The sequence below is a fragment of the Candida jiufengensis genome (assembly GCF_024610255.1).
Source record: "Candida jiufengensis strain CBS 10846 chromosome Unknown scaffold8, whole genome shotgun sequence".
NCBI lineage: Eukaryota > Fungi > Ascomycota > Pichiomycetes > Serinales > Debaryomycetaceae > Lodderomyces > Lodderomyces jiufengensis.
Window position 1 is genome coordinate 435797 of NW_026261555.1, and position 26514 is coordinate 462310.

The following is a 26514-nucleotide window of genomic DNA, read 5'->3' on the forward strand; positions in this document are numbered from 1 at the left end:
ATTATAAATATATTTTATTAAAAAAGGAGATTAATTTTTATTGTGTAGACAATATAAATAATTAACCGTATTATTTTCAATATATCATAACCAATAATTGTATTTATTGTATTGTTCAAATATATTTGATATATATTAATTGAAGCCAATCGATTTAGTGGTAATTTTTCAATTATTTAGGTCTAAAATTTAGACTAAAATAAAGTACTGCTATATGGAAACATTTTGTTAATTTGAGAATTTTACTTATCTACAACATTTGTTTTTTAAACCAGTATTTCAAAATCCAATTGACGAAAGTGATATTCAAAAATCGCTCAACTCTAGAACTTTAAAATTTCATTTAAAAAATATCTCAAATTTCATATGCTAAATAATAAATTGATCATATTTCAAATTTTATAATTTTATATGTAATTAATTTATTCTGAAACAAATATTATAATAATAGGTGAACAGAAAAAAATAAAAAATTACTTTTAAAAGATAACTAAAGAAAAAATAGATGAATCAGATGTAAATTAACGTCAGGAGTAAAAGAATCTCTGTTTCAAGATATACCAACTAAATTATCATCGACTAGACCTTTTTCTTGGTTTTTATACCATATTTAATAAACTTTCTAGTCTATCTCCCTTAATTATGATAAAAAAGCCAATATTTTTCAACAACCCTATATGTAATGTATGTAGTGATAGGATTTATGCAAACAATTTCATAATCCGTTGAATTTGAGGAGCAATCAATTAAAATACGTTGAGTACTTATGTGTTATATGACTTTATTGTGTCAATGAAATATGATATATAACGTTGTAATTAAAGTGGTGGTTGTAAAGTGATATTCTGATGACAAAACTGTTCAAAAAAGTCACAAATTTTTCTGTCAATCTAGATGTACTTTTTCAAGTATGACAATAACAATCAATTCGAATAATCAATTCAAAAAAAGACAATAAGAATAGGGAAATCTTTTGTGTTTAAAATCTTATTGTTTTCTTGAAAAGCCTATTTTTTCGTAAAAACATTTCAACAAATGAAAAATTGTTTGTTGTGGAGTAACATTGAAAAAGTTTATATACGGTAAAAGTTAAAATCACCTTATGTGCTTAAATTTTAATAATCAAAAAAGAATTGAGTGTTTCGTAAATAAGTTAATTGAAATATATGAAATTAAGGGGATGAACCACATATACTTAATCTAAAACTGTAAGTACTATAATGATTTTGTTCTACTTCTCTGGTCTTTTAAGATAAATTAACTAATTATAACTGATATTAAATCTAGACTAATTTATTTATTTTAGTACTATGTTTTCATTTTCAACATTTTTAGTAAAATAAAGTTTTTAAAACAATTTAAGTTAATATACATTTTAACTAAAAAAGTTTAATTATTAGTAATAGTGAATTTTATATTGTGTTATATTTTCCTTTTCAGGATCTCTCAAATTCGGGATTCATTTGATTGTAAGAGTACGACAATTTAAAATTTAGACATTTTCTGAATTCCATATGATTGACAACTTTAGAATACTTTTTAAATCAATTTCATGTATTTTAGATTATCGTATTTAAAGGAATTTAGTACAACTCATTTGCATGTGTAAAGGGTTGAAAAAAGTCATTCGTTTGAATTTAGGTTACAGCAACATTATTTGTTGAAATTAAAAATATTACTATATAAATGTCTATCTATACATTCTTGGAGTATTTTTCACTATCTATTTTTCCGTTATGACTTATTCCATCTATTACTTCAACTTCATCTCTATGAGAACTACCATCCTCCTCTTCCATATCTCCATTACCTCTCACTTTGATTTGTTTATTTTCTCTAACTTCCAAAAACCTTATTATTAACACAACAAATATACTAGCAACACCAGTGCCCAATAATGCCCAACATCCCTTTTTAAATGGAAAAGTATCAGCACCATAAAACAATATTGACCACCATGCATTAACTGCATTACTAAACATATTCATTGAAGCCAAAACAATAGCCCTTTCTTGTAAATCATTATGACATATAACATTAGCATAAGCGAAAAATACGGTTTGTGCAGCAAAGGCAGTTCCTGATAAATATTGACCAACAAATACTGATACATCAGACAATGGATTACTTACATGTACCACAGACGCTATAACGACAAATAAACCAATCACTATTCCTAGTAAGAAATGAGATCTAAATGATTTTATATTTTGAATTATTATTGCTGATATAATAGTTGCAAATATTCCAATTCCATAGATAGCTAATGGATAATGATTTCTTTGTAATACAGTATATTCATTTTCAGCTAACCATAAAGCCAATATAGAATTAGTAGCAAATGATTCATTCTCACCACCTAAAACCCATAAAAACGAAAACAAATAAAAACGCCATTTCCCCAAAACTCGTTTAAGTATAGCCCAACTAAACTCATCCTTTTCAGGTCGATTCTGTTTCATCTTTGTCATCGCTATCTCCTGTTCTTCACTAGTAAAATAAAAAGGTTTAGCAATATCAGGAGAATCAGGAAAAAATATAAATGCATAAATGATAATAACAACACTAATTGCAAAATCAATAATAAATAAATATTGCCAACCTTTTAAACCTAAATGACCATCTAAATTTTTGTATATAGCACCTTGAAATACTCCCGAAAATAATGACCCCACTAATCCAGCAGAAGTAAAAATAGCAGTTCTTATCAATAATCTTGATTCATCATAATAACTACCTAATATTAAATGTACACCACCAAAAGTAACTGATTCAAACACTCCTAAAAAAAACCTAATAACACAAATTTGCTTATAGTTGGTAACTTTATACATTCCCAATGTCAATAAAGACCAACAAAGAGAACAAAAACATAACCAATATCTAGGCCTCACCTTAAGTAAGATTAAATTATGAGGAATCATAGCAATAGTATACCCCACGTAAAAACAAGTATTTACTATATTAAATTCATTACCATGCATATTTAGGTCTTGTTTTAAAGATGAGACATATGCGAAATTGAATGATACTCTATCTTGATAGTTTATGTAGTAAATTAGGCATACTATTGATAACACGAAGAAATCTGTTTTGAATAAGTATTTTTGTTCTTGTTTTGTTGGTGGTTTTGGACCCCAAATTATTTCACTTATTTTGGAAGTTGTATCAGTTATTTTCATTTTGGGCTTGTGATAGGTGGGAACTTGTTATAACTGAATACACTGATCGATCTAAAGCATTGTTGACTCTTATATATTATCAGATGATGAATTACTTATCTCAGTAGATCTCTTTGTTCGGTGATCTAATATGAGAAAAAAAATTGTTATTGTTTTAAATATTAAACACGTCTAAATTAAACTGATAAGATGAATTTTAATCAGAACTTCATTGAGGGGTTAAAATTCCGTTTATTTCAGGTCAAAAATTTATTTATCAAAAAAGCTATCAGTTAATCAAGCAAATGTCTATCTAATGTCTGTATCTTACGATAAATAGGTTATGAACTGTTAAGATCTACAATAAATAGAAGTCTAAATTTGAGTTAACTATCTGCTAATTATTAACAAAACCCAGTCACTGATTTCCTGTAAAATCCACTGCAACATACTTGTTAATGTTTTTAGGTTTCTATTCATCCATACCGTTCTTATCGGTTTGACATATTTTATGTCAGGTCAACTTTATAATTTTTATTTGGAATGCGCTTAAAAATTCCGTGTACAAAATATTTGTAAAAATACTGTATATAATTTATTTCCTACAATACACATTGTTTTAAAGATAAGATAACAAGATCAAGTAATAATGTAGTAATTGACAATATAGCCATGCCATATAAAAAGATTCTTTTTTCAAGAACGAGTTCAAACGCATGGAAAATTTAAAAAATTAGATCTATCAAATGACAGTAATCAAAGAGAAATATAAAGAACTTGCAAATAAAAAGAGGTTGGAAAGAGATTCAAAATGGAATTTAGATTGGATCACATCTGATGAAAAATTACCAGCTAAAGAAATAAAAGATGTCATAAATTACATCGATTCAAACAAATTACTAAATGAGTTGGAATTGGAGATTACAAATAGTACAGCTATTGAAATTACTCAAAATATCAAGAATCAAAAATGGACAAGTTTACAAGTTACTTTAGCATTTTGTCATCGAGCATCTATAGCTCATCAATTATGCAACAACCTTACCGAAATTTTCTTTGATGAAGCAATTCAAACAGCTAAGAATTTAGATCAATATCAACTTGATAATAACGGTGGAACAATTGGTCCATTTCATGGATTACCAATTTCACTAAAAGATAATTTTAATATTAAAGGACAATCAACAACTTTAGGTATGGTTAATTTTTGTTTCAACCCACCGAAATTTGAACAAGACTCAGTATTAGTTTCATTATTAAGAGATCTAGGTGCTGTATTATATGTTAAAACTAACGTACCTGTTGCAATGATGATGCCAGAAACTACAAATCACATATGGGGTACAACATTAAATCCAATGAATAAATTATTAAGTGCTGGTGGATCAAGTGGTGGTGAAGCTTCATTAATTAAGTTAAAAGGATCTCCACTAGGTATTGGGTCGGATATTGGTGGATCAATTAGGATACCATCAAGTTTCCAAAATTTATATTCTTTAAAACCTTCATTTGGTAGATTTCCCACTTTTGGTTCAAGATCTGGTTTACCTGGTCTAGAAAGTGTTAATAGTGTGAATGGACCAATATCTAACAATTTACGGGATTTAAAATTTTATTGTGAAAGTATATTGAATTCTGAACCTTGGAATTATGATCCAAAAGTAGTTGAATTACCATGGAGAAATGTTGAATTACCTAAGAAACTAAATATTGCTGTTTTAATAGATGATGGACATATTAAACCAACTCCACCAATACGAAGAGGTATGGATATAGTTATTTCAAAATTAAAATCTCAAGGTCATGATATAATTGAATGGGAACCAATAAATCATTATAGATTATCTACGTTAATTACAGAATTTTTCACAAGTGATGGAGGTAAACATGTACTAAAAGAAACATTAAAAGTAGGAGAACCATTATTTCCGTATATGGAAAATTATGGGAATTCAAAAAATATACAAGTTTCAAAATTATGGAAATTACAAGATGAAAGATCAATACTAGTTAAACAAGTATTAGATAATTGGTTATCAACATCTACAAAAACTCAAAATGGTAAACCAATAGATGCAATTATAATGCCAGTAACTCCATTTGCAGGTAATCCAATTGATAAATTTTATAATTATGTTGGATATACTTCACCTTTTAATTTATGTGATTTTGCCACAGGTACATTTCCAGTAACTAGAGTTGATTCTAGTATAGATTTACCTGATGCTCCAAGACAATATTATAACGAAATTGATTGCAAAATTTCTAATGATTATAATCCTGAAGAAAGTCATGGTGGTGGTGTTAGTTTACAATTAATTTGTAGAAGGTTTCAAGAAGAGAAAGTTTTAGAGATTTTAGAAGTTTTAAAAAAGTTAATAGACTATAAAGATTAGAATTTAAGCTAGTAGTAATCACGTACTTGTATTGAGAAAATTTAAAAGTTGTGTCTCTACCCTCTTCAACTTCGTGAATTAAATCAGAACATAAATGAAGTCTCGTAATGTCGCATTTAAATGGTAGCTCTAAAAAATCCCAATTTTAAAGGTCAAATTCGGTTATAAAAATATCAAGTAAAAGTATTTAATTTAACACAAATTTAAAAACATCAAGGGTTTTGAAAAATTAATTTTACATCAAATCAAACGTTTCAAATTTTTTCAACAAGTACAATTAACGAAAACAATTCATTTTATTATAATTGTGAAAGTAAGACTAGAATCATTCAGAACTAATATTATTTTTGAAGTGTTGACACATTGCATTAACTTCTGATTTTTGCTTCAAACGGGATATATGATACATAATAATTCACGTTCACTTCGTGAAGGTGGTGAAGTGGTGTAAGGTAAACAGTATTTAAAGATAAAAGTTTAAATTCAAATTGATGAAGATTGGTTATTTCATTTGAACATCTATTTGAATTGTTATTTACTCCTATTTGTCATATGAATTCGGTATTTCAAAACCCCAACAAAAATAGGCTTAATGTAACCTTTTTAATTTGTATCTTATCTTATCATTATTAGTCAATTTCTGTTTATTTTCAAATGAAACAGTTGTCTAAAACATTTAGACCTATTTAAAACTCTATTGAAAAAGAAATTCACTAAGACCACCTTTATTTTTCACTAGAATGTAGGGCTTAATTAAATTTAATTTTTTTAGACTAAATTTTAGACCATACCTTCAATTTACTAAAAAACGCTTACACAAGATTCTATCATTTTAACTGCCAAAACTGAAAAATTCTTGACCTGGGGTTGTTGAAAATTTATTTACAGTGGTTCATTCAATTTAAGTTCAAAAACCCTCAATTTTGTTCTAAATTTGTAAAATATGATTTACTAAGCATATTTAATGAACAGTAAATCATTTTTGCTTATACTTTTCGACAAAAAAAATACAAAGTTGAACAAAATTAACGAGTATATGTATGTTATGTAATTTAAGTAATATCGCTTAATATTGTTTATGCTAACCAAAAAGAATAGTTGCATATTTATTTATTATGATTAATAATTTAATCCTGATTTTTTAAATTTTTGATGCCGTATTAAAAAGTGGGACATTCCACAAGATTTAATTAGTTTTGTTTAGATTTACAATAATATTTGACATTACTTTTTCGTTAAGTGTCAAATATCGTTTATACTTACTAGACGAAATGTGAAAATATAACAACAATCTGAAAAATTATTTGCCTTAGTTTAGTCTAAGATCTTGTGTGTCTTTCATTTGCTCAAGTTCTAGGGAGTTTAATTATTCCGTTTTCTAAAATAATTTATCAAACCAAATTTTTGGGTTTTTGTTTTGTACTTTTGAAAATAAGAATTTCGTAACGTAATTTGTGATTTGTGAAATAACCGTAACTGGTAAATCAGTTGTTTTACCCAGCCAATCTGGAACCCCACTTGAACAAACGTCACTTATAAGTATTCAGGGGAACTAGTGGGGTCTATCATTAATAAATTTTAATTGTACAAATTAAGGAAAAAAAATCGAACTAAACTTGCCTCATTTTTCGTATATGTCCTTTTCTCGTTAGTTTTCCGTTAATCAACAATCATCCATTTCATACGTTTTTTAAAGATTTGATATATAGCGAAACAATTAGTCAATACTTCAGACTTCAGCTCAGTTACAAAAAATTGCTGTGTTTGTTATGCAAGATGAATGATGGTTAATGAAGTTGATTTGGATTGTTTTACTTTTCGGTAGTAACTTACTCATCCAAATTTCTTTTTTTTTATTAGACAAAAGATTATGGAGTATGCCGCCCTAATGTATTGGTTATGACTTAACTTAGGACTAATAGTACAGCCTTATTTGAAGGCTTGAGCTAATTCAATTTCTAAGGAGTCCTTTTTTTAAACAAGAAATATTTGAAAGCACACAGATCAGTAATTATATGATTTCTTAATTTTCAAGCCATGTCCCCACAAAATTTTTTGGATCAGCAAAATTTAAAAATGGCTTTATAGTGCTAATTTCTTTCAAGTTCTTTCATTCTTGCACTCAACAATGAACAAATACCTAATTTACATTCTCGACTAAGTAGATCATTTTTGAAACATTTTCAAGTTCAAAATTTCATCTGCGATATTAAAATTTCTTTTTATATATTGGCAGTATCTGCAAGAATAGGTGATAATTAAAGTTTTAAATGTAGATTTATTGATTTACTTTGAAAGTTGTGAATTAATCATCTTTTCATTAAGTGAACCTCTGCTTTTTTCAACAACTCAACAGATACGAATAAAACGCTGATTATGAATTTTGGAGTTGGACAGTTACGATTTTACTACAAACTTTATTTAAAAACAGGAAGTAAATTTTATGGTTGATTTAGATGCGAATTTGTGAAAATTTTTAATAGAAGTCATACATTCAACAACGAAATTGAGAGCATTTTCTTTACATTTTAGACAAAACATTCGTTGCTAAGAAGGTAATCTTTATATATCTGTGTTAACACTATCTTTATCAACTTTCGTGTATTAAAATTTCATATCAATTTATCTTGTTGCCAATTTTTTGATGTATTAAAATTTCATATCAATTTATCTTGTTGCCAATTTTTTGATTTCATGAACATATTTATAATATGGACAGAAATTGTACCAATTGGACTATAACACTGAAAGAACTTATACAGTGTTCAGTTCTTGTTCTAAAATTCTTCGTACTTCAAGTAGTCCAGAATCTAGTTTGACTTAAAACTGTCATAGCTATTTAAACAAACAACTGAATGCATAAGCCGAAATTGTTGCACTAATATAAATTTATAATAGTGAGCATAATTTGGTATTAGACTTTACAAAATTTATTTTTTCTCCTGCAAAAATTGTAGGCTTCCTGCAAAAACTTGGTAGCCTACAATTTTTTACGAGATGTGAAAAATTTAAAAAAGTATACCGATCGCGTCTTATTGCTTAAGGAGAATTTGGTAAATCTAATACGGAATTTTTATAACATTTTCTAGGTCTTCGCTTATCTTTGTTTAAGAGAGATCTTGCAGTAATGTTGAACTCAAGCAATGTTGCAAATGTGAGATATATTTTATTTCTAGTCGTAATAGGTGTAAAAATTAAAAATGAAATGTACTTCTCATCCATTTTTTCCTGGAGTATAATTTAATCTGAACATTAAATTTTGAAAAATGTAAGACTTCAAATTTAAATTATTAAGAGGAGTAGAGCGTAATTTGGCTTCGTAACTTAAAGTTAATGAGTCAGTAACCCTTTAATTCTTCAATACTATTTACAAAATAGTTAAACTGAATAATTAATGTATTCGTCGGTATATGTTTATGAAATGATACTGTATATAATTATCAAAATGTTTATGTTTTTGAAACATAGTATATTACATAATCAATTAATACAATAATTACATAATCATAAAAATTTAAAAAAGTAATATAATCTCAAAAGAGAGAGAGAAAAAATTAATTCCAATTAAAAAAAATTATAATTAGAAATAAATTTTCAAAGTCCTTTTAAATCTCTAGATTTTTTTTTTTTAGCTATTTTAATAATTTCAAATTTCAGAACTAGTTGAATTATCAACGAAACATAGAGCAATTCTAATTCATTGTATTTCTCTCGTTTATAAAATGATATTAATCTGACTGAATTGGTCCCTTTATAATTTTATTATTCTTTTTTTTCTTTCTTTCTTTCTCTTCTTGCTGCAAAATTGTATTAAGATTATTTAATTTTTAATTTTTGTCACATAGTTAAATTCATTAATTAAATATATATTAACACTAAAATGAAAATAATATATACAAATTTAATTATATCTAATTTAATTTTAGAAATTCAATTTTTAAATAATAAAAAAATCAACACATCATTTTTTTTTTACTATATCTTTAATTTTGACAACCACTTTTTAAATTAATTTATTTTTACAATCATCAATCAATCAAGTAAATCAAATCAAATCAAATTAAATCAAACTAAACCAAATCACGTTAATCCATCATAATGGTTTTATATAAACGTAAACAAGTACCATTTATACCACCACCTCAAACTCCAACTGATTTATCACAAGAAGTATGGGTTATACCAAATACAAAAGAATGGTTTTTAAGTTATGAAGAATTTTTATTAAGATTAGATTTTTATAATAAAAGAAAATTTGTTTGTGAAATTACTGGAAATTCATGTTTAACATATTTTGAAGCATTAACTTCTGAATTAAATGAAAAAAAAGAATTGGATAAAAATTTCCCAGAAAATTTAAGAGAACATATATTAAGATATTTACAATTTAATAGAATTTCAAGATTAGATCAATTAGTTGATAAAGTTTATCAAATTTTTAAAAATGATTATTTTCCTGGTGAAATGGTATTTCTAAAAGGTTTAGATCCAAATAATTTATCAACAAAATCAAGAGGGGTTATAAGAGAAAAAGTTCAATATGGAGCAGATAAATCAACAAAATATTTAGTTATACGATCTCATGATAAACAACAAGCTATTGTTACTGGTAATAATATATCAAGAGATCGAAATCATTTTACAAAATGGTTAATTAAAACATTTATTAAATTAACAATGTCAAGATCTCATAAAGTTGGAGCTCCATGGGTTGTTAAATCACAATATGCAAAACAATATAATATTCCATCAACTTATCCAGAAGATTTACGTCAATATATTGATTCAACTCCAAATGGTGAACCTACATATATTATCCCCAAAAAGAGAAAAGCAGAACCCAAAGATTTAAATGATGAAAATTCAACAAAACAAAAACAATCAAAAGAACCAGCAGAAAAGAAAAGAAAAATTGCAAAAGATGATCAACAAAAGAAAAATTCAACACCTACAACAAATGAACCAATTATCCCATTTAGAAAGAAATTTCCAAATCATCATTTACCTGAAAATATTGTTCGTGAAATCGAAATAGAAGAAGCAAAAGGTAATTCCGCATCATCAATAGCATTTCAACAACCCACAAAGAAAACAATTGTTGAAGATTTGGATATAAGATTTGATATACAACATGGCAAACCATCACCAAAAATATTGAAAATTAAAAAGAAATCGGAAAATGAATTGATACCCTTAAGAGCAATGTCAGAAGCTTTACAAGTTTGGGTTTTTATGAATGTTTATCATAATGTTTTGAATATCGATACTTTTACATTTGACGATTTTATTTCTGCATTAAATTATAATTCAATTGAAATTGGTTCAACAATGATTGATGAAATTTTTTGTTCATTGTTGTGTAAAATTATATCAAATGAAATTCCAAATAGTAAAGAGTCAAAAGCCGCAAAAGAAAATGAATCAATATTTGGATTGAATATTACTTTACCAGAAGCAATTGAAGATGATGAAGAAGAAGAAGAAATAGACGATAGTGATGACGAAGAGGAAGAAAATGGAAAAGTAAAGGAAGAAAAAACTACAAAAGATGTGAAAGAAGAAGAAGATAGAGGTTCTGATTCAGATGTAGAACATAAGCCTTTGAAAATTGAAGATGATGAAAAAGAGGATAAAAAATTAGAAGCAGAAGATTCAGATGCAATGGATGTTGAATCAAAAGTATTTGATCATTCAGCTTACGAATATTTAAATTTTAAAGATATATCATGGCATGATAGATTAAGAAGAAGAAATTTTAAAGATGGGAATTGGCAAATTGTTTTGATAGGTGTATTATCATTAGTTGAATCAGTGCCTAAATATTTTCATTTAGTAGTTGATATTTTCAAAAAATTAGCACCAAAAAGTATGCCATTGAATTTGACAAACTTACAAAATAATTTTGAAGATTTAGATATAAATTTGAAAATACAAATTTTGGGTATATTAACTGAATTATTGATTACTAGTCCTTTGGTTAGAAATTATATTGAAGAAAGTTTAGAACAACAAACAGCATTGAGAAGAACAAGATTAGATAATATTAAAGAATATAGAGCTGATTTAGAATCAGCAACTGCAGCTCAAAAATATATCGATGAACATATACCACAAGAAGAAGAGCAACCACAAGAAGAACCAAACAAACAAGAGGATCAAAAGAAACCACCACCACCATCGAACAAACTTGGAATTGATTTGAAAAGGATAGATCCATCACCCAAAGAAATCGAGGCTAGTAGAAATGATCCAGAATTAAAGAAACAACTAGCTATCAGAAAAGAATCAATACTAAAGATCTTTGAATTCAAGAAGAGTAAAAAATTTATTGAACAGAAATTAAATGAATTAGATTGTCAAAGAGTTAAATTATTAGGCAAAGATAGGGTATATAATCGTTATTGGTGGTTTGAAAATAATGGTTTACCAACTTTACATAGTGGTTCAAATGAAGATGAAGATGATGAGGATGAGGATGAAAAAGATAAAAGTGGGAAAAATGATGAAGTAGAAGAAGTTGTAGAAGATGAAGATGAAGATGACGATGATGTAAGAGATGAAACGTATTTAATGGGTAGATTATGGGTTCAAGGTCCAACTGATACAGATATGATTTCAAATTTCAAAACAGAAATTGAAGAAATCAAATCGTTGTTGGCTGAGTTGCCAGATGAATTTGAAGAAGATACTGATTACGAAGAAGCTGGAGAGGAACAAATAACACCAGCACCGACACAACAAACACAAGAAGGAGAAGAGGAATCCATAAACAACACTACAGCATCAACTCCTACTACAGCACCAACAACAAAAAAGAAATCAATAAAAATGAATTTTGAAAAAATTCCCGATATTTACAAAACAAAATTATTAGAAAACTATAACATTAGAGTAACAAACACAGATATATATTTAAATAAAGAAAATGAAATGTTAATAAATGATGAAGGAACATTACAATTACCATTATCAAAATTAAACAATTTACAAAGAAAATTCATTGAAGAAATAAATTGTCCCATATTAAATAGTTCAACTTGGAAATATTATGATAATTCTCAAGATTTAAATAAATTAATATCATGGTTAAATCCATGGGGTAGAAGAGAATCGTCACTCAAAAAAGAGTTGATCACGGTAAAAGAAGCAATGTTCGCAAGCATGAAAGCAAGACAAAAAGCAATGAATATAAAAAATTTTAGAACATCAAAGGAAAATGATATAATTGAAGATATTAAATCAATAAAAAAGAGAATCACTGAACTTGTTAAAATTGAAAATAATGAAAATGGAGAGGATATAAAAATTGATGAACCAGAATCAGAAAGTGTTGAAATTAAACAAGAAAGTCCAACAATAAAAGATGTAGAAGAAAATGATACAGATGATTCATTATCACGAGTATCATCAAACAATATTATCAAAAGAGGTCCAAGAAAATCAAGATCAACTCAACCACAACCACTGAAAAAAAAATTTAATTCAGTTAAAGATTTAATTGAACATGGTTCAATTCAACAACTTAATGATAAAATTTCAAAATTACAAAAACAAATAATACAATTGAATTCAGAAAATGAAATTAATAGAATTTTGGAATGGGTCAATTCATCTGCTTTAGATAAATTTGGTAAATCATTATATGAAGGTGGTGATAAAAATAGTAAAACCTCAAGATCTATAACTTCAACAAATACTAAGAAAGAAAAATAAATAGAGTAAAATTAATAACACGTTAACCTTAATGTTTAATTGAATATTTTCTATGTTAACTAATATTTCCTACGTTTATATTCATAATCATCATTTAATCTAGCATTATAACCGCCTCTTCTACTTGATTCATTCCTACCAGAACTTCGTGAAGAACTACGTTGTCTGGCACTGTAAGCTATTTCCTTTATCCTCTTTTCTCTTTCTAATCTAGCTTCATTTTCAATTTGTTGTTGTCTCTCCATTTTTTCCTGAAGCTCTTTTCTCACATCAATGTCAGCTTTCGTTAAAGCAGAATTTAAATCTTCAAATTTTTTCAAATTAATTTCTGGAGTTTGTTGTGGGAAAGCAGCCATTCTTTTAGTGAGATCAATAGTATATCCACCATTATTTTTCCAATTCGATACTGATGCAGGAATATTCCATTTAGCACGATCTTCTTTTGTGACATTATGTTGTTGTTTTAATATTGGTTGTTGCGGTAATTGATCTGGTTTTTCATGTCTGTTTTTACGAAGTTTATGTTTTGGTGGAAGCATTGGATCTTGTTTGTATTCTTCTATTTGAATTATTTGAGTTGATGATGTTTCTATAAATTCTGGTTCTTTTTTGGTGGTTGTTGAACCGATTTTGGAATTTAATAGTGCTTGTAGTACTTCTTTTGTTTCATTTATTCGTTGTTGGTTACGTGGTGGATTGGGGAAATTGTGTTTTAAGTTTGGATATCTTTTTTTAAGGGGGATTGTTGAGTCTAGTTTTGACTGAGTTGATGAATTTGTCTGTATGTCAGTTATTGAAGTGATTGAATCTGGTTGTTTTTTCGATGTGATTGATGATACATTTGAATTGGGTATGAAATGTAAGTTTGGATCATATGGGGAATGTTTCGGTCTTGATAGTAGTGAACTAAACATCTTGTTGATCTTGTGAAATATTAGATTAAACTTGAGTTTGATATTGAATTCGTAAATATCATTGATGTATTTTTTCTCTTCTTTAAGTTTCACATTTTGTACTACAAAATTTTTTTGAAGAGATAAGCTTCTAAACAAATGTTAGGCACCAAATAGATAAGATTTAACAATAGAATTAATTGAATGTTTATTATTCTTTGATTTTACGAAAGGGTTGTTAAAAGTAATGGTTTAGCCATTTTGGGTAATTGAGCGGACGATGCTAAAATTGTTATCTTTGGATGGTCTTTTTAAAAAGTATGGGGAATTTCGCTTTAATTGATGTTTTAGATAAATATTTAATATGTAAATTTTCATTCAAATTTCATTAAACTTTTACAAGAATTATATTTAATTAGATAGTTCCATGTGAACATTAAAATGAGCTGTCAACGAATTTAACCAAAGGATGCTCATAACTCCACAATTCAATGGAGAAAAGGGCTTTTCTTTCTAACTACAGGGTACGTGTTGGCAACAATATTCATTTTTCGTATATATTGTTTTGAATTATAGAATACCATTTTAGGAAATACAGATGCGCTTGTAATATAAAACATTTGAGATTTATTAAGTATGTATTAAGTAAATTAATATACAATATAGAAATACACAATAATATTAAATCTGAATATATAATCATTATTTGAAACCAAAACTATAAAGAGATCTACAAATTGCCCTTCTTATTTCATTTTATAATTTACAGTTCATTATCAAATCTAAATATTATTAATTAGCTTAATAAGTACTTAATCTTGAAACAACTAAATACATATACAAACATTAGCATATACAATTACAAATGTCTACAATGTCAATAAATACTCATCAGATAAATCATACTACCAAACCAGTTATTTTCAGTAATAATATCAATTTGAAAAAGAAAAACAAACAAACTACCGAATTAAGATATTTAACAGAAAAAGATGTTTATAAAGCTGCATTAACTTTAAAAGATGCTTTTACAAATGATTCATTAAGTAAATTATTAGTATGTCATATCAAAGATCAATATAAAAGGGATTATTGTGAATTATTATTATATGAAGCTTATATAAAACAACATTTGAAAAAAGGTATTGTATTGGGCCAAGGTGAAAATGAAACATGTTTTGAAACAGTAAGTATTTGGTCCCACCCAAAAAGTGAAGAAGATGGTTTAGATTCATTTCATACTTTAATGCAATCTGGATTTGATAAAATTTGGGAAAATTTCGGTAAAGAAGGTCAAAATAAAATGTTTAGTAAAGATGGTATGTTACCATTATTACATGATTCATGTGAACGAATTATAAAAGGAGATAAAAGATTTAAAGATAAACCAATTTATACTTTAGTTTATGTTGGTTCTACCAAAAAAGCCCAAGGAAAGGGGAATTTAAGAAAAATGTTTGATTTCATGTTTGATAATTATATTGATCCAAATAATGCTTTAGCTTATTTAGAAAGTTCATCACCAAATAATATTCCAATTTATGAAAGGTTTGATTTTCATTTTATTGAAGATATAATGTTGGGTGATAACCAATTGGAAGGAGCCGTTGAAGGTGAAGATTATGCTATAATGAATGTTATGATTAGAGGAATAAAGGGAGAAGATTGGACTAAAAGTATTAGTAGTAATAAATTATAAATAAATAAAATAATATATACAAAGAAATAAAAACTAGGTAATTTATTCATCCATTGATAAAACAGATTGTTGAGATGGTAAATTCATATTTGAAAATTCTTCTTTTGTCTTTTGTTTTATTAATTCCTCTTGTTTTTTAGTGATTGGTTGAACAGTTTGATCAGGTGGTACAAATTTAAATTTACCAAATCCAAAAGCTCTATCTGTCATTTTATTAAGAACATATAATTGTGATCTAACATAAACCAATAAAGCTTCAATATGTCTAACATCAACATTTTCATTAGCATTAAAAATATTTCTCCATAATGCAGCTGCTAATGTAATATCATCACTCATTAATCCTTCATCATAACTCAACACAGCTCCTAATAATTGACTATGATAATCTTTTGAATATCCTTCAATTAATCTACCTGACTTTATACCTAATTCAGTAGTCATTCTCGACTCTAAATCTGTAAAAATTCTATCAATTAATTTTTGTTGATATTGTCTTGAATATTTAAAAGGTAGTGCTCTCATTCTTACTGATAAGATCCAATAATGTAAGATAGTAATTTGAAATTGTTGTGAAAATGACATTGGTAAACCCAAAGTTTGATAATAAAATTTAGCAGTATCACTTAAAGGTTCATTAGGATAATACAATCCTTGTTTTTTACATTCTCCAAAATAAATCCCACCAGCAACTGGTCCACTTCTTGATTTATCCATATCCACTGCAAATGTAGAAACAATCCATTGACCTATTTTTTCTTTAAAGCTTGAAATAGTTTGTTGAGAATCTTCTTCTTTTGATAAAAATGGTGCTTTTGTTTTAGGTTGACGTGGTTTGATCTTGAGATCTTGTTCTATTATTGGTAAATGAGAATCTTTTGCCATATTTGTTGGTGATTCTATTATTTCATCTTGTTCTTGTTTATATTTATCTAGTATTGAATTTTTGATCTGGAAACTTGTTCGAGTTGTTTGAGACAATAGTCTTATAGGAGATAGTCTGACACCATGGCTTATTCTTAACATGATGATGGTCGAAGTAGAACTTTACTAGGTTGTTGTAAAATTAAATTTTCAAATGGTTGTAAAAAGAATTATTAAGAAAAAAATAAAGTGAAAAAATCTTCTTAGTTTGCAACAAAATCAACGAACCACAGCCAAAAATGAGTGGATCAATAATTCATGCATTTGATAATTTAAAGATTAACAAATTATCATCTGAATCAGATTATGAAAAAATTTTTACTGTTTCATACGACTATTTATCAAAAGTCAAAAATTTTAACGACCTCAAAAGTTTCAAGAATTGCCTTGTTTCATTAATAAATTTAGATAAATATGAAAAAGCAAATCAATTAATTTCAAAAATACCTAAAGAATTGATGAATGAGTTGATATTGGAAATTGGTTATGTCTATTACAAGATTGGTAAAACCACTGAAATTATCCAATTGAACAAAAGTGAATATAGTTCAATTCCAACTGATTTAAAAAGTGGATTTCAACATATTTTAGCTCAAACTTATTACAAAATAGGTGAATATAAATTAGCATTGGATTTGTATAAAGAATTTATAAGTAATGACTATGGTAATGACGATTTATTAGTTAATGAAAGAGCAATCATGTCACAATTAATTTTCCAAGATGGAACTACCATTGAAGTTGATAATTCTCGATTAGATGAATCAAATTATGATTTAACTTTCAATCAAGCTTTGATTAATATTGCCATTGGTAATCACACTGAGGCTTTAAATTTATTACAAATAGCTCATAAAAGTTGTTCCGAAAATAATATATCTGAAGAAGATGTTGAAACTGAATTACTACCAATTAATTTAACTACTGCATATGTATATCAAATACAAGGAGATAACACTAAAAGTGATGAAATCTTACATCAAATAAATCTCGACAATGTTCATGATTCATTGATCAAATTAATCATTAAGAATAACTTAAATTCTGGTAAAGTTAACAATGTAAATTTATTAGAAAGAAAACTTAATTATCAAGAAGAATTACAAACATTAAAACAAAAAATCATAATTTTGCAATTAAATACAATATTGAAAAACTCTTTAATATTAAGATTTGCAAGCGGTACATTGGGTAATAATATAGCATTAAAAACTGGTTTAGTACCTGAAGCGTATAAAGTATTATCCAAAAATCAAATATCTTACAAAAATTTGAACGACTTAACACAATTGAAAACTATAGGTAGAAATTTAGTACGATACATCAATAAAGAAACAAACCCAAATTTAAAAGAAGCAGCTATCTTATTATTAGTATTTATAAACTCAAAACTCGGTTCTTACGATCAAAGTTTACCATTATTGGAAAAAATAGCAACAGAATCTCAAAATCAACCTGAATTTTCACCAGGTATAGTAGGTACATTAATTAACGTATATGAATCAACTCAAAGTATGGATAAATTAAAAACTTTATTAGGTAAATTAATTGAAAAATTATTATACACAACAGAATCAACTTTCCAAAACCAAGATTATTTCAATACTGCCAAAATCATAGCAATGAAAAATTTAAATTTCAACAACGAAACATCACATCAACTATTTGAATTTTTGAATCAAATTAATCCAAATGATCAATTAATAAATTCAATTTTATCAAATTCAGATGAGCATTTATTACCTATTGATCAATTACAATCCTCAAAATCAATTGAAGATATACTATCTATAAATATTGATGAATTAATACCAACAAAAACTAAAACAATTAACACATTAACCGCCAAAAAGAAAAACTCCAAAGTGGTTAAAAAGAAAAAAGCTACGAAATTTGGTAAAAATAAAGTTTTAAAACCTAAAGGAGAATTTAAATTAGATGATGAAAGATGGTTACCAAAAGAGAAAAAGAAAAAATTAAGTGGAGGACATCAGGGTGCAGTTGAATCAACAACTACTACTACTGCAAGCTCATCGGCATCAAAGTCAAAGAAAAAGAAGAAAGGTAAAAAATAATCTGGGGGTTTATTAAAGTTTCCTAAAAATTTGGATTTAAGATTTATTAATTAAATCGTGTGACAATTACATCAACACAAATCAAGTAGCAGAGCTTTGCAATCGTTCAATTTAATAGCTTTTCTATCAACGTTTATAGGCTTTTTTAAAAAAGAGTTCAATATACATACAATGCTACAACAACCACATAGCAAATGAGATTTTTGTTGGTTTTATTTCTACTCTTATGTGTCTCATCAAATTTAATTCCACCTGATGAAGATCCATTTTATGAACCACCACCAAATTATGAAAACCAACCACTAGGTTCAATATTGAAGAATCGAACAACTCCTGCAAAACTATCAAATTTATTCTTTACATTTGAAATCAAAAATTCATGGCAAATAATGTATAAATCAACAAACACACATGATGAACCTCTGGTGGTGATAATGACAGTTATAGAGCCATTTAATGCATCAACTACAAAAGTATTATCATATCAAACTTTTCAAGATTCACCAAGTCTCAATTGTTGTCCAAGTTATGGATTTCAAAATGGTGCACCCATCACAACTTTAGCTTCTCAATTAGATATGAGATTCTTTATACCAGCATTAAAGAAAGGTTATTATGTGATTAGTTCAGATTACGAAGGATTGAATTCAAGTTTTGCAATTGGTCGAACTTCAGGATTTTCAGTTCTTGATGGGATTAGAGCAGCAACTAACTCTAGAGATATAACTGGAATTGATCCAAAAGCTAAATTCATTCTTACTGGATATTCAGGAGGTAGTATTCCTTCAAGTTGGGCTATATCTTTACAATCTAAATATGCACCAGATTTGAAGAACTACATAATTGGTTGTGTTTTAGGTGGATTCGTTACAAATATCACTGCAACCGCTGAAGCTACTGATGGTGGGATTTTTGCTGGGTTAATTCCATTAGCATTGAATGGATTATGTAATGAATATTCGAGATTCAGAGAAATAATGTACTCGAAAATTGAACTAGCTACCAAACTTTTGAGATTCAAAGAAGCTTCATCGAAATGTTTCATAAATGGATTAATGACTTATCAAAATGAAAATTTTTTCAATGGAGAAAATAGAACATTTGAAGAGGGTTTTGATATATTACAAATTCCCGAAGTTTCAGAAATTATAGAATCAAACAATTTGATAAATTTGAATAAATCGTATTTACCACAAGTTCCCATTTTCGTATATCACGGAACATTAGATTCAGTAGTACCTATCAGCGGAGTATACAAAATTTACAAAAAATGGTGTTCTTGGGGAATTAAGTCTTTGGAAATTTCAGAAAGTTTATTAAATGGTCATATAACAGAACAAATATTGGGTGCAGCAGCAGCTATTACTTGGATTGACCGCATTTTCGCAGGTGGTGAACCGATAAAAGGTTGCTCTCATACAAAGAGGGTGAATAATTTGTTTTATCCTAATGTATCTAGTGAAACTCGTAGTTATTTTTTGGGCATGGATTATACTGTTTTGGATTTTTTGATGGGTAAGGAGTATAAGAAATAGGGTAAGTAGAATAAATGCATATAATAATTAACGATGAAATTGATGTAGAACTATTGCTGTATACTCACTACGTGTTTTTGAGTTTATTGTTATACTATAACTGTTAAAGTTGCAAATAATAAAATTATACAAATGCATTAAATTCTTTAAATCAAAATTTTTATACTTCTTCTTCGATCAATCAGCATTTTTCACCAAATACAATAACCATGTTATGGCAATCACATAAATTATCATGATTATTGAATATACTTTATCATAGTCTTCCATAAAACTTCTTCCAAAAGTTTTTATTGGCTGAACAAAGTTCAAGTACATATTGAATATAATTTATCATAGTCTTCCATAAAACTTCTTCCAAAAGTTTTTATTGGCTGAACAAAGTTCAAGTACATATCATAAAAACAAATCAAACTTTTTTGGGTCAATTATGTATAGTCCAAGGAAGGTAAAAACCATTAAATCAAGGCTTTGTTAATTAGATGAATAAGAAAGGTCAATGTAATTCATTAGCTTACTAATAATCAAGTAACAAAATTGGAATTTAGTTCGGAAGTATTCTTCACTAAGTAAAATTGCGGAACAAAAATGTATATGTGGAATTTATTTGTACACAAAAATCAAATGTATTAGTGGAAATTGAAACAAAAAATAATAAAGATAAGAATGAAAAATTCGACAAGATAAAAATGGTTAAGATAATTCAACGGAATGAAAAGAATTTAGGACTATGAGATAGATACGGAGTCTGTATATTATAATTTAATACTAGGTTGCGAACGAAAAAGCATGATCAACTACTCAAACTTATCATAGTTAAAGATTGAATTTGGTTCAATAATTAAACATTTCTCCTGTCAAACTTTATATCAATTACGTCAATTTGAAACTAATTTTTCAGAATGGTAAGCGCACTACATTTTTAACAACGTTTTTTTAAGATAGCAAAACACAAAGAAACCGCTTTATTATGAACCTTTTCAAAGATAAGCAAAATTTCTTAAATTTTTTCAGATTAGACATGTTCACAAAACATAAACTATTCAGCAATTATAGAATTGATACTATAAATACTGGTTGAGATTCTTTAATTGATTCACTAACTTTTATTTTTCGGAAAACACTAAAAGCAATTTCGATAAAATGACTGTTTCTCAAGTACCAGATAGGTTTCAAGGATTTGCTGTAAAAAGTGCAGAAAATTGGGATCATCCAAAATTAATCTCATATTATAGAAAGAAGATAAACGATCATGATGTCGTAATAAAAAACGAAACTTGTGGTCTTTGTTACTCGGATATTCATAGTATCCAAGCTGCATGGGGTCCTATTACAATTAAGCAAGCTCTGACTAAACCTAAGGGTGATTCAATCAAAACTGATTCAAAAAATGAACCGACCACCTCCAACGAAGGTTCAGATGACTCCAAGAACGATGATTATGGGCTCGTAGTTGGTCATGAAATTGCGGGTGTTGTTATCGCCGTCGGAAGTAAAGTGAAAGATTTTAAAGTTGGTGATAGAGCTGGAATTGGTGCTTGTTCATCATCTTGTTTAGATTGTAACAGATGTAAAAACAATAACGAGCAATATTGTAATGAAGCAGTATCTACCTACAATTCCAAAGATCCAAAAGCAGATGATTACGTTACACAAGGTGGTTATTCATCACATTCAATAGCACAAGATCAATTTGTTTTCCACATTCCAGATAATTTAGAATTTAAATATGCTTCACCATTATTTTGTGCTGGTATTACTGTGTTTTCACCAATAGTTAGAAACTTACAATTATTAGATGTTGAAAACTTAGAAGACCCAACTACTACCACAAAACATCAATTAAAATCAGCAAAGGGTAAAACTGTTGGAATTATTGGAATTGGTGGATTAGGTCATTTAGCTGTCCAATTTGCAAGTGCATTAGGTGCAAAAGTAGTTGTATTTTCAAGATCAAATAGTAAAAAAGATCAAGCTTTTGAATTAGGTGCTTCTGAATTTGTAGCTACACAAGAAGATGAAAATTGGAATAAAAAATATGATGATACTTTTGATTTAATTTTAAATTGTGGATCAGGTTCAGATTTTGAATTACCTAAATATTTATCAACTTTAAAAGTTAATAAGAATTTTGTAAGTGTTGGTTTACCACCAAGTAGTGAAAAATTCGAAGTTAGTCCTTTCACATTTTTAAAACATGGTGCTTCATTTGGTTCAAGTTTATTAGGTTCTAAAATTGAAGTTGAAGAAATGTTGAAATTAGCTGGTGAACATAATATTAAACCATGGATTGAAGAAGTCCCAATTAGTGAAGAAAATGTCCATAAGGCTTTGAAAAGATGTGTAGATGGTGATGTTAGATATAGATTTGTTTTTACTGAATTTGATAAAACTTTCGGTGGTATTGAAAAAGATTAAATTTATAGAACCTATTTGTAAGTAGATAATAATAGACAGTGTTAATCTAAGAAACTACATTTTGTAGAGTTGTTCAGCATTACTTACAATTACCATGAAAATCACAAGCAGTAGTGGAACATTCAAAACAATTGAAGCTATCGAACCGTTTTCTGCAATTGACGGATGGGTATTAAGTCAATAGAGTAGCACTTATCAAACTCATTGTAATGCAGTTTTATTACAAAAGGATATATATAAAATGGGACTATAAATAGTAAAGATGCAAGAACTGAAATAATTTAAGCGACTAAAGACTAATTAGATAAAATAGTAAATCCATTTTTTTTAATTAAATCCAATTTAGAATCATTATGACCAACAGATAATGACCTTTTATGCTTTTGGATACAATAATTTGAAGAAGTTGATGATGAAGTTAAATATTTTTCTTTTTTAGTTGGTGTAACAAAACAAGGTAAGTTGTTAAATTTATGTAATGATTTAAAATCATTATTAAAATTCGGTGAGTTATATAATTCAGTTAATTGAGTAGTTTCATTGTTTTTAGTGATGTAACCTTTAAATTCTGAAATGTTTAAATTAGATAATGGTTGACGTTGAATTGATCGTATATTATGAATTTTTTTAGGTTGAAGAATATTTTCTTGATCATTATGGTTTTGTTTATTTGATGTTGGAGTACCTACTACTTCTTGGGTTGTTGTAATTTGTTTATCCTCCCATATAGTAAAACCTAAAGTTGATGATTTCTTTTTAGATGGTGTTGATGGTTTTGAAATCGATTTTTTTGGGGAGAATTGTGATCTTGTGGTGGGTTTTTTGATTGGAGATGTGAAATTCGTTGGTTTTGGCGATAAGACTGACCTTTTGGTTGGTGATGATGATGGAGTTGATGACATTGTTTATTTTTTTAAAACCTAGTTTGAAGTTGAATAGTCAATCTGAAATAATTTAAAATAATATAAAAGATGGAGAATTGATAATCAATATATATGTACGTTCAATTAACTTTGCCCTTTTTTTTCTAACCTTATAAGATATAAGAATTAATTAAATATGTTTATGGTTAAAATAATTTAATATTTTAATTCCAAAGCGAGTTTATTTAAAAGGAGGTTGTTTTGTTTGTTAAATATTATTTTACATAAAGTAAGTTTTGCATAAATAATAATTCTACTATTAAATAAACATTATTTTTTATTTACGAGATTTGGAGATTTTGTGTATTGTATTCTATACTTTAAATATTTCAAAATATGGTAGCATTATTTCCAAAAAAAGTACTAGTAATATTTCAATACGTGGACGCGTTTAAATAGTACTACAAGCAATAGACGATTGAAAGTATTATGAGAAGTACAATATTAGACTAATAAGTATTTAAGAAATGGAAAAGATTGTCAAAATATTAATAAATTATTTATTAAAGTTGTGAAGGTTTTTACCTGTTCAAGGTTTATATAATTTACTTTGTACAAATGGTAATTTAGTTATTGTAGCATCTCTTAATTTACCTCTTATTTCTATCTTAACATTTGTTCCAATTTTGGATTTTTTATCTATGAAAGCTTGTGCTACATTACCACCTAAAGAAGGAGATGGAGATCCAGAAGTAACATAACCAATTTCAGTTTTACCATCTTCTGAAAAAATTTTATTACCTTGTCTTGGAGAAGGACCTTTTGAAGTTAATCCAATTCTTCTATGAGTTGTTGATTTATTTTTTAATTGTTCTAATATCTTGGAAGAACCATTGAAATTGTTGTTTGAACCGTCACGACGAGTTTTTGGAATTAACCAAGCTAATGAAGCTTCTATTGGAGTTATATTTTCTTCTAATTCATGTCCATATAAACACATACCTGCTTCTAATCTTAACGAATCTCTAGCTGCTAATCCAATTGGTTTTGCAATATCTGGATATTCTTCAACCAATGTATTGAAAAAATTCAAGGCTTCTCTCGTTTCTTGATCATTTGATGATGGGATAGATAATTCAAAACCATCTTCTCCAGTATATCCTGATCTTGCTAAATGAATAGCTGCTGAAATTGGGGATAAGTTAATAAATTTAGTTTGACCAAAATAAATTTTACTTAAATCTTCATTTGTAAATTTTTGTAATAATTCTTGAGCTTTTGGTCCTTGAATAGCTAATAAAGTACCTTCGAAAGTATCATGGCTCACAGAATTGAAATTTTTTAACTCCTTTTTGATAAAATTTACATCTTTCTCTCTACATCCAGCATTTGTAACCATATAAAATTTATCTTTACCATGTTTTGTAATAATACAATCATCAATGACTCCACCTTCATTATTCAACAATACAGACAAACTTGAACTATTCTCAGGCAATAAATTTAAATCAATTGGAGTAATTTTTTCTAAAAATTTTTGAGAATCAGCACCTGTAATATTATGTTGTAACATATGACTTACATCAAATAATCCAACATTTGATCTTACCCAATTATGAGAATCTATATGAGATTCTGAATTATATAATACTGGCATTTCAAATCCTGCGTATGGAACCATTTTACCACCTAATTCTATATGAGCTTCATATAATGGAGTTTTTAATAAACCTGAGGTTGATGCAAATCTTTTAAATGATCTTAACATTGTGAAATGAATGTGATATGAATGATGAAGACTAATGAATGAATAAATAGAAGATGAATTGAAATATGAAATAAGTGAAAATTTTCAGTATTTAGATGATATTATTATGTGAATTTATTAGCTATAAGTATGTTACACTATATTATATTTAAATGTGGAGGTTAACTATGAAAAAATATATCAGATTTGACTTCACTGACACAACCCAGTCAATTAACCAGCATCAAATTTTTGACTCCTTTTAAACCAGAGCAAATATAATCAACCACTAGATGATAATAATCTCAAAATAACTTGAACCACTAAATATAACATAAACCGTGAAAAAACATATCAACTCAATAACAAGAGCTAAACTTAAATACCCTAACCAACACAACATTTGATTTTTACTATCTTCATGGTATTTAACTAATGAATCATTCATACTATGTCCACTTTCAATCATTATTTGTAAAGTTGAAATTCTTTTATAACTTAATAAGTAAGTGACTCTAACTAATTTGATTAACCATAAAATGGGAAATAATATACCTAATAATAATACATTTAGTTGATTTTTTCTTTCTTGTTCCCAGTAGTTGCAACATTTGCAGGTACATGTCTCGTTGTTTGATTCTAATGTATCTTGTAAGTAGCTAACTTGTTCTACTGTTTTTTCATATAAATTGGAATTCATTGTGGATCTTGATTGTATAAATTGCAATATGTTTTTATAAAAAATCTATCAACAAACAAGATCATTATATATACTCTAGTTGGACTTGTTTCACTTAAAGCTCAAATTAGTAAGTTTGTTACCTAAATTATTCCTACATGTTTCAAATGTTGCAAAATTTCCTATTTGAGACGTGACAATGAAAGATTATTGGTAAGTTTACCACTGATTTCAACAAAGATACTGTTTCAAAAGTACTTCTGAATAAATCGTCCTGACAACTTAAAAGTACAATTCTGGGCTTCCAACAATACAACTTTTTTTGTCAATTATTTTGGTTGCCAAATTTTCATTTCGTAAAACATCACCAAAATAAAAAATATTAATTTTTTATACAGATCATACTTTACG

The 26514-nt window shown here is 27.4% G+C and overlaps 11 protein-coding genes across 11 annotated transcripts; 6 read left to right on the plus strand and 5 right to left on the minus strand. All coding sequences in view use genetic code 12, as the record gives it.

The window, feature by feature from the left end:
* Positions 1-1694: 1694 nt before the first annotated feature.
* Positions 1695-3182, minus strand: KGF54_000493 (uncharacterized protein; the record flags this gene model as incomplete). The annotated part of the gene is made up of 1 exon (XM_051765681.1): positions 1695-3182. One exon carries the CDS (start codon positions 3180-3182, stop codon positions 1695-1697), a length of 1488 nt encoding a protein of 495 aa, XP_051622483.1.
* Positions 3183-3907: 725 nt separating this feature from the next.
* KGF54_000494 (putative amidase) lies at positions 3908-5557 on the plus strand (the record flags this gene model as incomplete). Its single annotated transcript, XM_051765692.1, has 1 exon — positions 3908-5557. The coding sequence occupies one exon, from the start codon at positions 3908-3910 to the stop codon at positions 5555-5557; it is 1650 nt and encodes a 549-aa protein (XP_051622484.1).
* Positions 5558-9655: 4098 nt separating this feature from the next.
* Positions 9656-13270, plus strand: KGF54_000495 (uncharacterized protein; the record flags this gene model as incomplete). Its single annotated transcript, XM_051765703.1, has 1 exon — positions 9656-13270. One exon carries the CDS (start codon positions 9656-9658, stop codon positions 13268-13270), a length of 3615 nt encoding a protein of 1204 aa, XP_051622485.1.
* Positions 13271-13329: 59 nt separating this feature from the next.
* Positions 13330-14184, minus strand: PRP45 (mRNA splicing protein; the record flags this gene model as incomplete). Its single annotated transcript, XM_051765714.1, has 1 exon — positions 13330-14184. One exon carries the CDS (start codon positions 14182-14184, stop codon positions 13330-13332), a length of 855 nt encoding a protein of 284 aa, XP_051622486.1.
* Positions 14185-15028: 844 nt separating this feature from the next.
* Positions 15029-15862, plus strand: KGF54_000497 (uncharacterized protein; the record flags this gene model as incomplete). Its single annotated transcript, XM_051765725.1, has 1 exon — positions 15029-15862. The coding sequence occupies one exon, from the start codon at positions 15029-15031 to the stop codon at positions 15860-15862; it is 834 nt and encodes a 277-aa protein (XP_051622487.1).
* Positions 15863-15904: 42 nt separating this feature from the next.
* Positions 15905-16888, minus strand: KGF54_000498 (uncharacterized protein; the record flags this gene model as incomplete). The annotated part of the gene is made up of 1 exon (XM_051765736.1): positions 15905-16888. The coding sequence occupies one exon, from the start codon at positions 16886-16888 to the stop codon at positions 15905-15907; it is 984 nt and encodes a 327-aa protein (XP_051622488.1).
* A 137-nt stretch (positions 16889-17025) lies between these two features.
* On the plus strand, positions 17026-18861 carry KGF54_000499 (signal recognition particle subunit; the record flags this gene model as incomplete). Its single annotated transcript, XM_051765747.1, has 1 exon — positions 17026-18861. The coding sequence occupies one exon, from the start codon at positions 17026-17028 to the stop codon at positions 18859-18861; it is 1836 nt and encodes a 611-aa protein (XP_051622489.1).
* A 194-nt stretch (positions 18862-19055) lies between these two features.
* Positions 19056-20396, plus strand: KGF54_000500 (lipase family protein; the record flags this gene model as incomplete). The annotated part of the gene is made up of 1 exon (XM_051765760.1): positions 19056-20396. One exon carries the CDS (start codon positions 19056-19058, stop codon positions 20394-20396), a length of 1341 nt encoding a protein of 446 aa, XP_051622490.1.
* Positions 20397-21539: 1143 nt separating this feature from the next.
* On the plus strand, positions 21540-22814 carry KGF54_000501 (NADP-dependent alcohol dehydrogenase; the record flags this gene model as incomplete). Its single annotated transcript, XM_051765771.1, has 1 exon — positions 21540-22814. The coding sequence occupies one exon, from the start codon at positions 21540-21542 to the stop codon at positions 22812-22814; it is 1275 nt and encodes a 424-aa protein (XP_051622491.1).
* Positions 22815-23110: 296 nt separating this feature from the next.
* On the minus strand, positions 23111-23716 carry KGF54_000502 (uncharacterized protein; the record flags this gene model as incomplete). The annotated part of the gene is made up of 1 exon (XM_051765782.1): positions 23111-23716. The coding sequence occupies one exon, from the start codon at positions 23714-23716 to the stop codon at positions 23111-23113; it is 606 nt and encodes a 201-aa protein (XP_051622492.1).
* A 550-nt stretch (positions 23717-24266) lies between these two features.
* GCV1 (glycine decarboxylase subunit T) lies at positions 24267-25445 on the minus strand (the record flags this gene model as incomplete). The annotated part of the gene is made up of 1 exon (XM_051765793.1): positions 24267-25445. One exon carries the CDS (start codon positions 25443-25445, stop codon positions 24267-24269), a length of 1179 nt encoding a protein of 392 aa, XP_051622493.1.
* Between the last annotated feature and the right edge of the window lie 1069 nt (positions 25446-26514).